The following is a 16,089-nucleotide window of genomic DNA, read 5'->3' as shown; positions in this document are numbered from 1 at the left end:
GATTCAAAATTTTTAATATGAATTCCAGGAATCTTATACTCTAAAGCTCCAATCTGAGGGTTAGACATGGCTTAATAGCTAGTCAAGCTTTAGAATGGATTTACATCCATTGAGGTGATTAGTTGAAGACCAATCCCAAAGGAGTTTGGTTATGGCTTTTCAGCCAGATAGGATTCAACATGTTACCATGAAACTCTAGAATTCATTCTTGAAAGTTTTGAAGCCATAGAATAATTTATTTTTGAAAACATTATTTATTTTTTTATTTTTTTTTTCGAAAACAGATGAGAAATTTTTGAAAGGTTTTTGAAAAATTTTTGAAAATAAAACAAAAAGAAAATTACCTAATCTGAGCAACAAGATGAACCGCCAGTTGTCCAAACTCGAACAATCCCCGGCAACGGCGCCAAAAACTTGGTGCGCAGAAATTGTGATTACACTTTGATTATGTAAAATTCATCGCTCTTTCTTTCCCTGGTAATGGCGCCAAAAACATGATGCCAATACCATGGTTCACAACTTCGCACAACTAACCAGCAAGTGCACTGGGTCGTCCAAGTAATACCTTATGTGAGTAAGGGTCGAATCCCACGGAGATTGTTGGTATGAAGCAAGCTATGGTCACCTTGTAAATCTCAGTCAGGCGGATATAAAATAGTAATGGAGTTTTCGAAAATAATTAATAAGATAGGGATAGAAATACTTATGTAAATCATTGGTGAGAATTTCAGATACGCGAATAGAGATGCTTTCGTTCCTCTGAACCTCTGCTTTCCTGCTATCTTCATCCAATCAGTCTTACTCCTTTCCATGACTGGCTTTATGTGATGCATCACCATTGTCAATGGCTACTTTCGGTCTTCTCTCGGGAAAATGATCCAAATGCCCTGTCACGGCACGGCTAATCATCTGGAGGCATCACCCTTGTCAATGGTTACATCCTATCCTCTCAGTGAAAATGGTCAACGCACCCTGTCACGGCACGGCTATTCATTTGTCGGTTCTCGATCATGCTGGAATAGGATTTACTATCCTTTTGCGTCTGTCACTACGCCCAGCAATCGCGAGTTTGAAGCTCGTCACAGTCATTCAATTATTGAATCCTACTCGGAATACCACAGACAAGGTTTAGACTTTCCGGATTCTCTTGAATGCCGCCATCATTCTAGCTTACACCACGAAGATCCCAATATCTCGGACTCGGTCCCCTGTATTAGTAATCTAAGAGATACTCGTTCAATCGAAGGTAGAACAGGAGTAGTTGTCAGGCACGCGTTCGCAGGGAATGATGATGATTGTCACGTTCATCACATTCAGGTTGAAGTGCGAATGAATATCTTAGAAGCAAAATAAGATGAATTGAATAGAAAACAGTAGAACTTTGCATTAATCTTTGAAGAACAGCAGAGCTCCACACCTTAATCTATGGAGTGTAGAAACTCTACCGTTAAAAATACATAAGTGAAAGGTCCAGGCATGGCCGAGATGGCCAGCCCCCAAAACGAGATCACAGGATCAAAATACAATCCAGGATGTCTAATACAATAGTAAGAAGTCCTATTTATAATAAACTAGCTACTAGGGTTTACAGAAGTAAGTAATTGATGCATAAATCCACTTCCGGGGCCCACTTGGTGTGTGCTTGGGCTGAGCTTGAGTGTTGCACGTGTAGAGATCATTCTTGGAGTTGAACGCCAGCTTTTGTGCCATTTTGGGCGTTGAACTCCACTTTGCAGCTTGTTTCTGGCGCTGGACGCCAGAATTGGGCAGAGAGCTGGCGTTGAACGCCAGTTTGTGTCATCTAAACTTGAGCAAAGTATGGACTATTATACATTGCTGGAAAGCCCTGGATGTCTACTTTCCTAACACAATTGGAAGCGCGCCATTTCGAGTTCTGTAGCTCCAGAAAATCCACTTTGAGTGCAGGGAGGTCAAAATCCAACAGCATCAGCAATCCTTCTTCAACCTCTGAATCTGATTTTTGCTCAAGTCCCTCAATTTCAGCCAGAAAATACCTGAAATCACAGAAAAATACACAAACTCATAGTAAAGTCCAGAAATGTGAATTTAACATAAAAACTAATGAAAACATCCCTAAAAGTAACTAGATCCTACTAAAAACATACTAAAAACAATGTCAAAAAGCGTATAAATTATCCGCTCATCAGTTTCCTTATAGTGTCAAACACTTTAGCCAGGTCGGATAATAATGTTTCTTCACTTTGTGTCTTTATCAACATGTTGTCCACATATACTTCCATAATTTTCCCGATGTGATCTGAGAAGACTTTATTCATTAGCCTTTGATAAGTAGCTCCCGCATTCTTGAGACCGAAAGGCATCACGATGTAGTAGTAGTTCGCTTTTGGTGTTAAAAACGAGGTCTTTTCTTGATCTGGTGGATACATGGGGATTTGGTTGTATCCCGAGTATGCATCCATAAACGAGAGGTATCTATATCCGGAGGAAGCATCTACCAGGGCGTCGATACTTGGGAGTGGGTAAGGATCTTTTGGGCAGGCTTTGTTGAGATCAGTGTAATCAGTACACATTCGCCACTTCCCATTTGATTTTTTCACCAAGACGACGTTCGCTAGCCATAGTGGATACTTGACTTCTCTTATGAATCATGCCTCCAGTAGTGCTTGTACTTGTGCTTCCATAGCTTGGGATCGCTCTGGCCCAAGTTTTCTTCGTCTCTGCTGCACCCTGGATAGACCGCCAACTTGTGGCTCATTAGCTTGGGGTCTATACCTGGCATATCTGCAGCTTTCCATGCGAAAAGGTCGACATTATCTCGTAAGAATTGTATCAGTAGTTCTTTTGAGTCTCCTCTTAGGATCGTGCCGACATTAGTCATTTTGTCCGAGGTGTCTCCAATCTGAATCTTCTCTATCTTGCCTTCTGGCTGCGGACGGAGTTTTTCTCGTCGCTGAACTCCGCCAAGCTCGATTGTATGAAACTCTTCTCCTCCGCCTATGAGGTTTAGACTTTCGTTATAACAGCGACGTGCCATCTTTTGATCTGCTTTTATTGTGGCTATCCCCTCCGTAGTTGGGAATTTCATACATAGATGTGGAGTCGAGACTATTACACTGAGTTGATTGAGTGTTGTCCGACCTATGAGAGCATTATAGGCTGAACTTACATTGACCACGATGTAGTCTATTCTGAGGGTCCTGGATTGGTTCCCTCTCCCAAAGGTTGTATGTAGTAATACGTATCCCAGTGGCTGAACCGGGGTGTCTCCTAGTCCAAACAGACTGTTCGGATATGCTTTAAGTTCTTTTTTCTTCTAAGCCGAGTTTGTCGAAGGCTGTTTTGAATAAGATGTCGGCAGAACTCCCTTGGTCTATTAATGTGCGGTGTAGATTGGCGTTTGCCAGTATGATAGTGATGACCATGGGATCGTCGTGTCCCGAGATGATGCCGGATGCGTCCTCTTTAGTGAACGTTATGGCTGGGATGTTGGGTGCTTCCTCGAGTTAAACACCAAAGTGGTCCTTGAGATTCGCAAAATGCACCGATTTAGTCCCTGACTTCCCAATTGCACTAATTTAGTCCTCCAGATTCGAAAAAATGCATCAAAGTGGTCCCCCTCATATTTTTCGGTCAGATTCCTTATCGGCGGGAGTGACGTGGCGAACGAGTGCCACGCTGGAGGATCGAAAACGACGTCGTATTGGGTTTTGGTGCTAAACCCATTAATAGACGACACCGTTTCATCTCAGCATCAACAAAACTTTCAAACCCCAATATTCAAAGATCACTTCGTCTTCTTCATCTCCTGTAAACTGAAAGCATCAAACCCTGGCATTCTACACTCCTGGCATTGCTTTTCGAAGTGAAACAATCTGGAGTTCAGAGGAACCTCTTCATTGTTGGCTGAAGATCGGTGAAGGAAGGAGCAAAGATTCTGCGTCGAATCCCCTGTGACAGAGGTAGGCATGCAGAATATTACATAGTATTTTTCTGTTCAACGTAGTGGTAAGGTATCGTTCTTTATGGATTTTACTTGGGGATTTGGTATAGATTGATGGGAAACCATGGATGCTATGTTAGTAGATAGGGTTTTTGCATTGGGTGGTGCGGGTAGGGGTAATCGGAATGCTCTGTTTTCAAAGCTTAAATATGGGCATTTCTATAATGGCATATTGACTGAATTAGTTGTTAGTCAGGAATTTTGGAATATGATCTGTTGTTGTTTGCTGATTCTATATTTTAGTAAAAATGTTGTATATTTTTTTTCGATATAGATGGAGAAGTTGCTGGATATAATGTTCCATCATGGTGGAACATTTAAGAAGAATGCTGATGGAAAGTTGGTTTACTCACCTGACAATAGAGCTTGCTTAGGTGATTTAGATGAGGATACACTTGATGTCTTCTTCATCAGGAACTATTTCAAGGAGTTGGGATATGACAAGGTAGTTGAGTGTTGGTGGCTGGTTCCAGATAGGAGCTTGGAGGTTAGATTGAGAGCTCTGACCACTGATGATGAATTAAGGGAGATGTGCTTCCATGCACAGAGGAATGATGGAGTAGTCGATGTTTATTTCGAACATGGAGTTTCGACACCTGAATTGATGGAGGGGAAAGAAGCTGTGTTGTGTCTGGATTATATTCAAGAAGAGGAGCATGGTGGTGACTTAAACAAGAAGAACACCCCTGAGGATACCTTAAATGAAATGCCACATGACAAAGATGATCCTGACCCAGTTCCTCCTACCCCAATCCCCATTCCAAATAGTCCAACTGCAATCCCAGTTCCTGCTAACACTCCCATCACAAAACCTATCCATGATGACACCAAGTCCATGGTTGATCATGAGAACCCCAAACTCCATCATATACCCAACCCAAAACCCACTACAAAGCCCAATACAACCCCAATTGTCAAGCAGAATCCAAAATCCAAGCAGAACTAGAAGCCCAAGAAAACTCAACCAAAGCCCAAGCCCAAGTTTACTTCCAAAACCAAGCCCAAATTTAACCCACCTAAAAGAATCACAAGATCTCAGGGAAGGGGACAGTAGAGTGCTAACAAAGGGAAGCAAACTTTTCATGTGGATTTAACTGGAAACAGATCAAGTAGTGATGAAGGGAGTTCAGAGGATGACTCTTATGCCCCTGTGCAGGAGGCCAGCTCTAGTAGTGATGATAAATTGGTTACACAACCAATTAGGAAAGAGGTGAAGAAGGTTTAGAAGGCCTCAGCCATGGCCAAAGGAAAGGAAAAGATGTATAAGGACACTATTATGCAAGATAATGATGCAATTGTGGCAGACTTATCTGATGTAGAGGTGGACCTTGGTTTTTTAGGAAGTCCAGGAGACGCATTTATGTATGATGCTCTTGACCCGGGTGCAGAATCTGATGGTGCCAACTCTTGGCACTCAGAGGAGATGAAGACTCCTCCTAATTCTGAAGATAAATTGGAATCTGATGGAGAATCAGATGAATTTTCAATCTTCCAAGAGGGACAGAGATTTGGTGAGTTGCAACTGCAAGTGGGAATGAAGTTTAATACTAAACAAGACTTCAGGGATGCTGTGTGAGAGTTTACCATTCAGGAGGGTAGAAGGATTAAGTTTGTAAAGAATGGCAATGTGAGGTGTAGGGCAGTGTGCCAGGTGGAAGAGTGCTCATGGGTTGTTTATGCCTCAAGGGATCATGAGGACTCTTGTTGGCAAATCAAGACCTTTTATGACGATCATGCATGTCCAAGAGAGAATTCTAATACGGCTGCAAACAGAGCTTGGCTGGCAAGTAAGTTGGTCAAGAAGGTTAGAAAGTACCCCAACTTCAAGCAATGTGAGGCTGCAACATACTTTAGGTCTAAGTGTGATCTCATACTTCATAAGAATTCATTAGCTCGAGCCTTGGCTGATGCAAGAAATATTGTCTACGGGGATGAAAAGGCACAGTATGCCTTGTTAAGGGATTATGCTGAAACGCTGCTAAAGACCAATCCGGGATCCACTGTAAAGATTGGGGTTACTCTACTGCCTGACGGCCAAGTAATGTTTGATAAAATGTATATCTGCCTGAGTGGTTGCAAGAACGGGTTTAAAGCTGGTTGTCGACCTTTAATCGGCCTCGACGGTGCATTTCTGAAGACGCAGATTGGTGGACAAATATTATCAGCTGTCGCACAAGATGCAAATCACCACATTTATGTGGTTGCTTGGGCTATAGTCAACATTGAAAATAAGGAGAACTGGAAATAGTTTTTGGAGTTACTCCACGATGATTTAGGAGACTATAAGGCTAACGGGTGGTGTTTCATTTCTGATATGCAGAAGGTTAGACAGTTTATATTGTAAGCAAAATGTATATTAGTTTATTGTATAAAATATTTGATTCTATGTTTTATTTGGTATGGATAATTGCAAATTGCTGAAATCACTTGTAGTTTGTGTGAATATTCAGGGTATTTGGTTAATTAAGTAGTTTGAACTGTTAGGTGGTTTCCTTATGTAGGCTGATTGGTTAATGATTATTTAGGGTGATTGTTTATTGATTACTTAAGCTAATTGATTATTGATGATTGGTTATATTGGGTGTTTGGTGTCTGCTATATCTTTCCATCAATTGCAGGGGTTGTTTTCGGCTGTGGAAGAGGTCATGCCACAGGTCCACCATCGTTTCTGTGTATGGCACCTGTGGCGAAACTTTAACAAACAGTGGAAGGATCTTGAGCTGCGGAGACTCCTTTGGGATGCTGCAAGGTCAACCACCTTTCAAGATTTTATTGGCAACATGGACAAGATCAAAAGAGTCAGTGAAGAAGCATGGACATACCTTAACAAGTGGCCTAGGCATTCATGGACGAAGTCTCAATTTAGCCACAGGCCAAAGCTGGATAATATATGCAATAACGCGTGTGAGGTCTTCAATGCAAGGATCAAAGAGGCTAGGAGCAAGCCAATCATCACACTGCTTGAAGAGGTAAGGATGTTCGTTATGAGGTCCATTGCAAAGAACAAGATAAAGTTGAACAACCACATCGGAAAACTTCCTCCAGTTATTCAGAGTCGGTTAGAAAAGGTAAGGAAAGAGTCAAAGAACTGGGTTCCTATATGGACTGGGGATGAAGCCTATGAGAAGTTTGAGTTCCATGGACAACCAACAAACATGGTTGTCGATCTAGGCAAAAGACTTTGCACCTGCCAATTCTGGATGTTAATAGGTAATTTTTGTTACATTTACATCTAATTCTATTTCATTCTATTTATTTTCATTTGAATTATCATTAGATTCATTTTAGTGTAATTTTTACCTGAGCTATTATGCTGACATGGTCTGAACTTGAATTGAATCCTGTTTTGTGTGCTGTAGGCATTCCCTGTGTCCATGCCTGTGCTGCTCTTGCACGGGTGAACAAGAGACCAGAGGATTTCTGCCACCCCTTGGTCACAATGGATTCATACAGGAAGACGTATGAACATTACATCAATCCTCTCCCGGGTCAATCCATGTGGGAAAAATCAGCATACAGTAAGCCCCAGGCTCCTAACATCAAACGGAAACCAGGAAAGCTCACAACCAAAAGAAGAAAGGACGCTGATGAGGGTCCTAGTGTAAACAAGAAAGCTAAGCAGACTGTTACTCTAAAGAGACAGCTCAAGCCATTCACATGCACATATTGTGGTGTAAAGGGCCATACCAAGAGGGGATGCAAACAGAAGAGAGCTGATGAGCTTGCTGCTGCTCTTGCGGCTGTAGCAGCAGCTGTGGCAGCTTCCAAGGCCAAAGCTAATCCTACTGGGAGTACACCTGCACCTAAAGCAAGCAACACTACCAATCCGGCAACACCGGCAGTTGACATTCCACCACCAGTGTCTGGACCGCAAGCTGAAGAGGTTGAATTATCCCAACCAAGCTATGGTGGAACACAAGATGAGGTATAAAAGGTCCCAAATGATTTCTTGTTTATAATCCTATATTTAACTTGCCTTTTCACACTAACTCATAAAACTTATTACACTTCACGCAGGCACCACCACCACCAACAACAAGGCCACCTAAATTACCAACCAAACGGAAGACCTCACAACAACCAGTAACTACTACTGTCGATCCCATGCAAGGAGCAAGTGCAGCCACATCTTCAAGGTTGGCAAGGTTCATGAAGATGGTTCCAACACCACAGTTCAAGGCACTAAGGAAGAAAAACCCTTGATTGGGATGTTCTAGCAGCTGATTTAACAATATATATGGGATTTGGGCATTCGTTGATATTTTGGATTTTTTGTTATTTCTCTAAAGCAATGCCTCTTATCTAGACTGTATGGTTTATTTTAATTTTTTGGTAGTAGATAATTTAACAGAGTTTATGCTCGAAGGTAGCTGTTTCAGTATGTTTATCCTTATGTGGTCAGCTGCAACTATGTTACATTGACAATGTCTTGTTTATAATCTACAACTACTATTATCAATTTACATCTTCTATTCATTCATTTTGGTTTCTATTATTTTTGTAAAATCTATCTACAAATAACACACCAATAAGTTAAACTAATCCCATACATTCATTAACAGATGCTTTCAAACACAGTTCTTACACTTTTTCCTATCACAGCTAAAACAAGTTCTTACATTTTTAACATCACAACTAAAACAACAACTAACATAGAAAAAAACAGCAAACATTTGTATCATATATTTCTGGGTCCTTAACTCAGCCTCCAAATTGCCAATCCTCAAAGCAAGACTGATGCTCACTTCTTCATTGTTGTATGCAGCAGTGTCTTCCAAATTTTCTTTATCATCTTCTACAGTGTCTGCCCATCGAAAGAAGCCACACCATTTTCTTCCACTACTCTGTGAACATCAAATTTAACTGTTACCATCAAAATAGTCAACAACAAATCTTCAGAAAACACTCACGTTGTAATTCGGGCATCCAAAGAAGGCTTATTTGGGTGGGTTTCCGTTCCAGACCATCGGAGCATAGGACGTTTCCCACACCCACACCGCTCTGGTACTCGCGTGCCTCTACTCTGACTTGGCCTCCTTGTGCTTGATCGCATAGAACTTTCCTCTCCTTCATCTGCACGTCCAACCATCCTCCAACCAGCAAAGCAATGGGTACGAGAATGAATAGGGAAGAAGACGAAGAAGAAGAAGAAGAAGAAGAAGAAGAAGAAGAAGAAGAAGAAGAAGAAGAAGAAGAAGAAGAAGAAGAAGAAGAAGAAGACGAAGAAGAGAAGAAGACGATGATGTGCTGCGCCATTTGTGAGTTAGGGTTTAAAAAGGGATCAGGGACAAAATTGGTGCATAAAGTTTCATTTGCCACATCATCCAACTGTTGGACACTCCAGCGTGGCACTCGTTCGCCACGTCACTCCCGCCGGTAAGGAATCTGACTGGAAAATATGAGGGGGACCACTTTGATGCATTTTTTCGAATCTGGAGGACTAAATTAGTGCAATTGGGAAGTCAGGGACTAAATCGGTGCATTTTGCGAATCTCAGGGACCACTTTGGTGTTTAACTCAAGCTTCCTCCTTTCCTTCGACATGGTATACTTCTTTGAGATATCTTTTGCGAGATGATTTGGAGATCCCACCTCCTACGAATCCGCCGTGTATCATGTGGACGTGTCTCTCTGATGTCCGAGGTGATCGTTCAGTTCATTCGGCATCTTCATCTCTTCATCTCTTTCTTTGATCATCGTCTCGGGTGGCCAGAAATCGATCTAATTTTCCTTCTCTCACCAATTTTTCTACGATATTTTTTAAGTCGAAGCACTCGTTGGTGGAGTGCCCTCGGACTCGATGGTATTCACAATATTCCTTTCGGTTTCCTCCTCCCCTTTTGCCTTTGAGTGGCCGTGCTAGGGGAATTTTCTCTGTGTGGCAGACTTCTTTGTATAGGTCGACCAGGGATGCCCTGAGAGGAGTGTAATTATGGTATTTTTTTATTTTCTCCCCTTGTCGATCTTCTTTCCTTTTGGATTCCTTGTCTTTATCTCGGTAGGGGGCCCCAGATTTTGAGGTTTCTCCTAACCGAGCGTTTTCTTCCATGTTGATATATTTTTTTGCTCGTTCCTGTACTTCGTCTAAGGAGGTCGGGTACTTTTTTGATATAGACTGGCTAAAAGGTCCCTCTCATAGGCCATTGATGAGTCCCATGATGGCGGCCTCTGTTGGTAAACTTTGTATGTCCATGCATGTTTTGTTGAATCTCTCCATGTAGTTGCGGAGGCTCTCCCGATCTCCTTGCTTGATCCCTAGTAAACTGGGGGCGTGCTTGGCCTTATCTTTTTGGATGGAGAATCTGGCTAGGAATTTTTTGGCTAGGTCGTTAAAGTTTGAGATGGACTTGGGAGGTAGGTTGTCGAACCATCTGATTGCTGTCTTCGTGAGAGTTGTTGGAAAGGCTTTACAACGAACAGCATCTGGGGCGTTAGTGAGGTACATTCTGCTTCTGAAATTGCTGAGATGGTGGTTGGGGTCCGTGGTGCCATCATACAAGGTCATATCCAGGAGTTTGAAGTCTTTTGGAATTTTGGTTTTCATGATTTTCCTGGTGAACGGGTCTTGCTCTTTACGCGAATTTTCTTCAGGATTGGTCTGAGGAGCTTTCAACTTGAGATCGGCTTCCAATTGCTGTAGTTTTTCTTCCAATTCCCGACGTCGTCGTACCTCTCTTTGTAGATCTTTTCTGATCTCTCGTTGTTGTTGGGTTTCTTTTTTGAGTTGCTTTAAGCGATCTTGAAGCGCTTCTATTGCTCCCGGATTTGGTGAGTCTTTGTCCCCGTTGGATTCCGGGGTATCTTTCAGTGTAGTGTCCGCGTTTTTGTGCGGCGTTCTATCTTCTAGATCTGAATCGTGGTCGTTGTCATGGTCGTCTGCCATGGTGTTGGGATGACTTCCAAGTTTTCCGGCAACAGCGCCAATGTTCCGAGGGTTACCTGAAACTGGAGGTCGAGTGTATTTATAGTAGTGAGATGTGACCTTCTTTGGATAAGATAAGTTAGTTATCTTATCTTATCTTTTGTTGAGGTCAGCTTATCTTCCATGGAATCGTCCTTGTCTCCATCGGCTTGGGCTGCCTTTGGATTTGGGTCGTATTCTTTGAGTTGGGCCCTTCTTTGGGCTTTTCCTGTCGCTTTGGCCGTCTTCTTCGTAAAGAAGTCGGTCCGCTTGACCTAAAGAGGTCGGTCGCTTTGCTATGAACATCCCGGCTCGATCATTTCGACCCAGGATATGAACAGTTAGTATGTGTGAGTGTGTTTATATGACCAAAAAAAAAATAAAAAAGGTAGCCATATGAAAACCATATCTCCTTTTTTATTGGACGATAGATCACGAATCTCTAAGTGATGGATCCGGGTGGGTGGGCTTCGGGTAGATTTTTGGTGGGGTTGACCTAGCCAATTACACCCACACCCAGGACTCAAAAAACAAGATAGCCACATAAGAGGAGAGTATTGCATTTGCACACGTACCTGTAGCATCCAAGGTGGCCCAGGCTTTGCGTTTAAATTTTAACATGTCAGGTCTGTAGTTAATTGGTTTAAATATGATTTGTAATATGTTGTTATAGATTTTTTTTCAAGTATTATATTTGATTTGGCCTAAAATTTATTAAAAGACTAGTATTTTTATTCGTAATAATATTACGGGAATATAAATTTAATAAAATTATGGTCTACTTTATTCTGAGAGTATAAATTATGTATGACATAAAAAATTTATAAAATTAAAGTATTTTGACAAAAAAAAATTATAGATTGATAAAATTCTCTAACTAAAAAAATCAAGGTATCTGTAGATAAAAAGTTAAACAATAAAATTTTTAGTTATTATTTTTATATGAAAAAGTCTAATTTTTTATTAATAATTAATTTTAACATTCGTTATCTAAAATTTAAAACAATTTAACATGTATACTTTTACATTTAATTAGGTGTTAACTGTTAAGTCTGTTTCACAAATAAAAATAATTAATTTTTATACTTGTTATTTAAAAATAATATTTTTTCTCTCTATGTATATAAAAATATAATTAGATATTAGCATACAAAAATTATACTGATGGTTATAAAATTAACTCAAAATTAATTTTTTAAAATAATTGAATCTTACTTCTAACTTTTAATTATAATATTAGTATTCTCTCAAAATTATATGTAATAAATATTTGAAAAAAAAATATAGATTAAAAAGATAAGTAGTAAAAATTTAAAACTAAATAAAAAACTAAAAAAGTATGTATATAATAACAATAATAATAATAATAATAATATTTTTATTTAAATTATATTATTTTGTTAATTTTGTTTTCTGTAGAAGAGAAAGATAGAAAAATAGAGAATGAGAGAAAAGAGAGAGAAAGATAAAGATGAAGAATGAAAGTGAAAGTGAGAGTGAGAGTTTGTTAATTTTGAAAGAATTTTTTTATTTTAATTGTAAAAAAATATCAATTGACATATTTTGATTTGTCAAATTACTAATATAAAATATAAATTATATATAGAGTAAAAAAAGTAGAGAGCAATAGAAAAATGGAGAGAAGTAGATGAGAAAATTTAGGAAGGGAGTTTATTAATTTGAACAAAATATTTTTTCTCAATTTTAATAAGAGAGTGTCATATGACACATTTGATTATTAAATTAGATAGTAATATATGATACATAATATAGGTATATTTCAATTTCAATTTTAATATTTTAATTTTAATTTAATGCAATTAAAGAATGTTATGTTACACATTTTGATTGTCAAAATAGTAATTAATCATTGATATTGATAATGATATATAAAACAGATAGAGTGGTTGAAGAAATGAGAAAAATAGAGAAAGAAAGAAGGAGGACGGGAGAACTCTTTAATTTTGGAAGGAAAGATTTGATTTCAATTGCAATGAAGGTGTGACATGTGGCACATTTTAGTTGTAAAATTAGTAAGGAGGAAGAAAAAATTCTTCAATTTTGGAGGGAAGGATTTAATTTCAATTACAATAAAAGAGTGACATGTGGCACATTTTAGTTATAGAATTAGTAAGAAAGAGATGAGAATTCCTTAATTTTGGAGGAAAAATTTTGATTCCAATTATAATGAAAAAGTGACATGTGGCACATTTTAACTCTAAAATTAGAGATATATAATAGATTTGATAAAATTTTTTATAAAAATAAAAATATTTAAAAATATTATTAAAAAAACTATTTTTTAATAAAATATTTATGTATAATATATCATATTTAATATTTATAATAAAATATAATAAATTTAAAATATATAATAATTTTATTAATAATAAAAAATTATTTATATATTTAATTACGTTTTGACCGATTTAGACAGGTCAATGAATTATAGTTCAAATGGCATAATTTTTTCATACTCACCTAAGAGGTGGCAGGTTCGGAAAAAAGTTTGGTAACAAAAAATTTTCAGCCATAATTAGCCAAAACTTTCCATAATTTACTTCATTTACATCACTTAATAACAGTTTTATTTTTTATTCCACTCTCTTATCATTCCACTTATCATATTCTTATCAACTCCACTTATTAATCATATTAATTATAATATCATATCCCTTACTATTAGGTATTCTTGTAATCAATACTTAATATTCTTTTTTATAATTTAATTTTTATATTTAATAATACATTAAATATTAATAATAATAAGAATGGACGGTAATGATAATATATATTAATTGAGTTAATTGCACTTGATTCTTTGTGCTTGTTTGGGCACCATTAAATCAATAAAATAAAATCTTTTTTTAATGAAAAAAGATCTTTTTTTATTTTTTAGTGTGTTTGGCAAATTTCTAATAGTAAAAGTAAAAGCATTAGAAAAATAAAAAAAAAACATCTTTTTTGAGAAGCTACAATTTACATCCTTTTTTAAAAGATCTTTTTTCTTTTAAAAAAAGATATTTTTTACATTATAAATGAACAAAAAAGTACTTTTATCTTATTTTATCAAAACATAATTGATAGATAAAAAGATATTTTTACATGAGATATCCAAACATAAAATCACCTTTACTTTTATAAAAGATCTTTAAAAAAAATCATTAGAAAAAATATCTTTTTTAAAAATGACGTTCAAACAAGCTCTTTGTTTTCCTTAAGGCATTTAATATCAATCAATGGAGATACAAAAAAATTATTAATTCTTTATTTTCGTTAAGGTATTTTAATTGCACTTGATTCTTTGTAATATATACTTCCATTAATTCAATTATGATCATTCAAAAATCATGACTCTAATACCATTGCAAGCACAATAGTGTATAAGCCAAGAAATTTTACAAGAAATCACATTTATCATTACAAATAGTATGACATTTGAATTCAACCTTAATACGGTACCTATGGTAGAAGGTGCTGATGAAGAATTTGAACAACAGACGGACTCACCCGACGAGGTTGTTGTCAGTCAACCAATTTTCGAGAATATGAAAAACACACTAACTTTGATGAGGTATGATAATAAACTGATTTAATTTTTTTTTTTGTGCTTTTATGTGCATTTATAATTATATTGTACTAACTAAATTCATACGCATAACATTCATACGTTCATATACATAACATCCATAATTATATACAACTAACATCTAAAAATTAAATTCATGTTTGTTAGATATTACGTCCCTATATATATATATATATATATATATATATATATATATATATATATATATATATCATTTTTTAGTTATTGCATAAGTAACTATAAAGTTAACACAGATGTTTTTAAATTTTATCATAATTGAATTTAAAAAAATATCAAATTCTTAAATTAATTTATTCAATTGATAAATTTACTCATAACATCTATAGATTCATACACATAACATCCATTATTTCATGTTAACAACATCCATAATTTGTACTCATAATATTCATAATTTCATACCTATATGATGTTTATAATTAATAATTTTTTATAATTAATATTTTCAAATTTTAAACTATACGTCTTATTGTATTTTTCAAATTATCTCATATGTGTACTAATAGGTCATGATTTTAATTATTTTAATATTTTTATTTAATATTTATATATATGCTTATTTATTGATTTTAATATAACGAGTTAATAATTATTTTTAAAAATTTATTTTTTAATTTTTGTTTATATTTTATGTTTTATTTTTTAATAGTCTATATGTAAAATATAAGTTGTATAGTAGAAATTGTTAAAAAATTTTAATTTAATTTTTATAATTTATGCAGAGAATTAATGCATTTTAATGGATAATAATGTAATTGAGAGATGTTGGATTTGATTTGGGAGAAACTGAAATTGATTTTGGAAAGAACATTAATGACTCCAAACATGTAGTAAAATAGTTGGTGATAAGGAGGATAAGTGATAAGGAGGTGTATGTCACTTGCTTATCAAGAGAATGAGAATTTTTATGTAATATTTCTATATTGTAATTATTTTTTGACTACCTAGCATTATCCGCAGGTTCGAGTCTCCCTATCTTTGGTAAAAAAAAAATTTCAAACAGACCTGACAGATCAATAAAGCTAATTAGTAAACTTAGACCTATATTAAAATTTTTACAAGAGTCTAAGTCCATGCCTATTTTATATCAGGCCAGCAGGCTCCTGATAGACTGTCTGGCCTATTTCCATCCCAGCAGCAACAACCACTACATTTAAGTTTGATGTGGTAAAACTTTTTGAGATGATAGTTTGTGCTTTTCCTTATTTTGTGTTTGAACAATTTTGTCATAACTCATAACTAAGTTTTTTGTCATAACCCTCAAGCGACGTAGTTTTTTTTTTTACCAAAGTTATTGTTATTGTACTTCATATAAGAATAGGAAATACATGGTCCAAATTGAGACAAAAATTAAGAGGTGGGGTTCTCCCAAAAAATATAGCCCTGGACTATTGAAAGGAAAGAAATTACTTAAGAGAAAAAACACAAAATCATTTAATAAGGATGCGGAAGGTAACGATAGTTCTTCTAGTTTGGCCAAAGCTCTTGCTGCAGTTTCATTGCAAGGTTGAAGGTCTCCCAAGGCGCTGTCTTTGTTCCCTCGAATATCTCTTGATTCCTTGATTTCCATAGACTCCAGCACAGAATAGCATACAAG

The 16,089-nt window shown here is 36.5% G+C and overlaps 2 protein-coding genes across 2 annotated transcripts; both read left to right on the top strand.

Annotated features, from left to right (window-relative positions):
• Positions 1-4,256: 4,256 nt before the first annotated feature.
• Positions 4,257-8,069, top strand: LOC148550725 (uncharacterized). The gene is made up of 3 exons (XM_088492882.1): positions 4,257-4,494; positions 7,769-7,907; positions 8,000-8,069. The coding sequence occupies exons 1-3, from the start codon at positions 4,257-4,259 to the stop codon at positions 8,067-8,069; spliced, it is 447 nt and encodes a 148-aa protein (XP_088349008.1).
• Positions 6,628-7,760, top strand: LOC148550726 (uncharacterized; the record flags this gene model as incomplete). The annotated part of the gene is made up of 2 exons (XM_088493355.1): positions 6,628-7,192; positions 7,342-7,760. Coding segments are annotated over exons 1-2 (984 nt in total), but the record flags the coding sequence as incomplete, so codon positions are not given.
• Positions 8,070-16,089: the final 8,020 nt, after the last annotated feature.

This window comes from Arachis ipaensis, chromosome B7, assembly GCF_059453495.1.
Source record: "Arachis ipaensis isolate K30076 ecotype BB chromosome B7, ASM5945349v1, whole genome shotgun sequence".
NCBI classification, from domain to species: Eukaryota; Viridiplantae; Streptophyta; class Magnoliopsida; order Fabales; family Fabaceae; genus Arachis; species Arachis ipaensis.
This window is presented reverse-complemented; position numbering and strand designations above follow the sequence as displayed.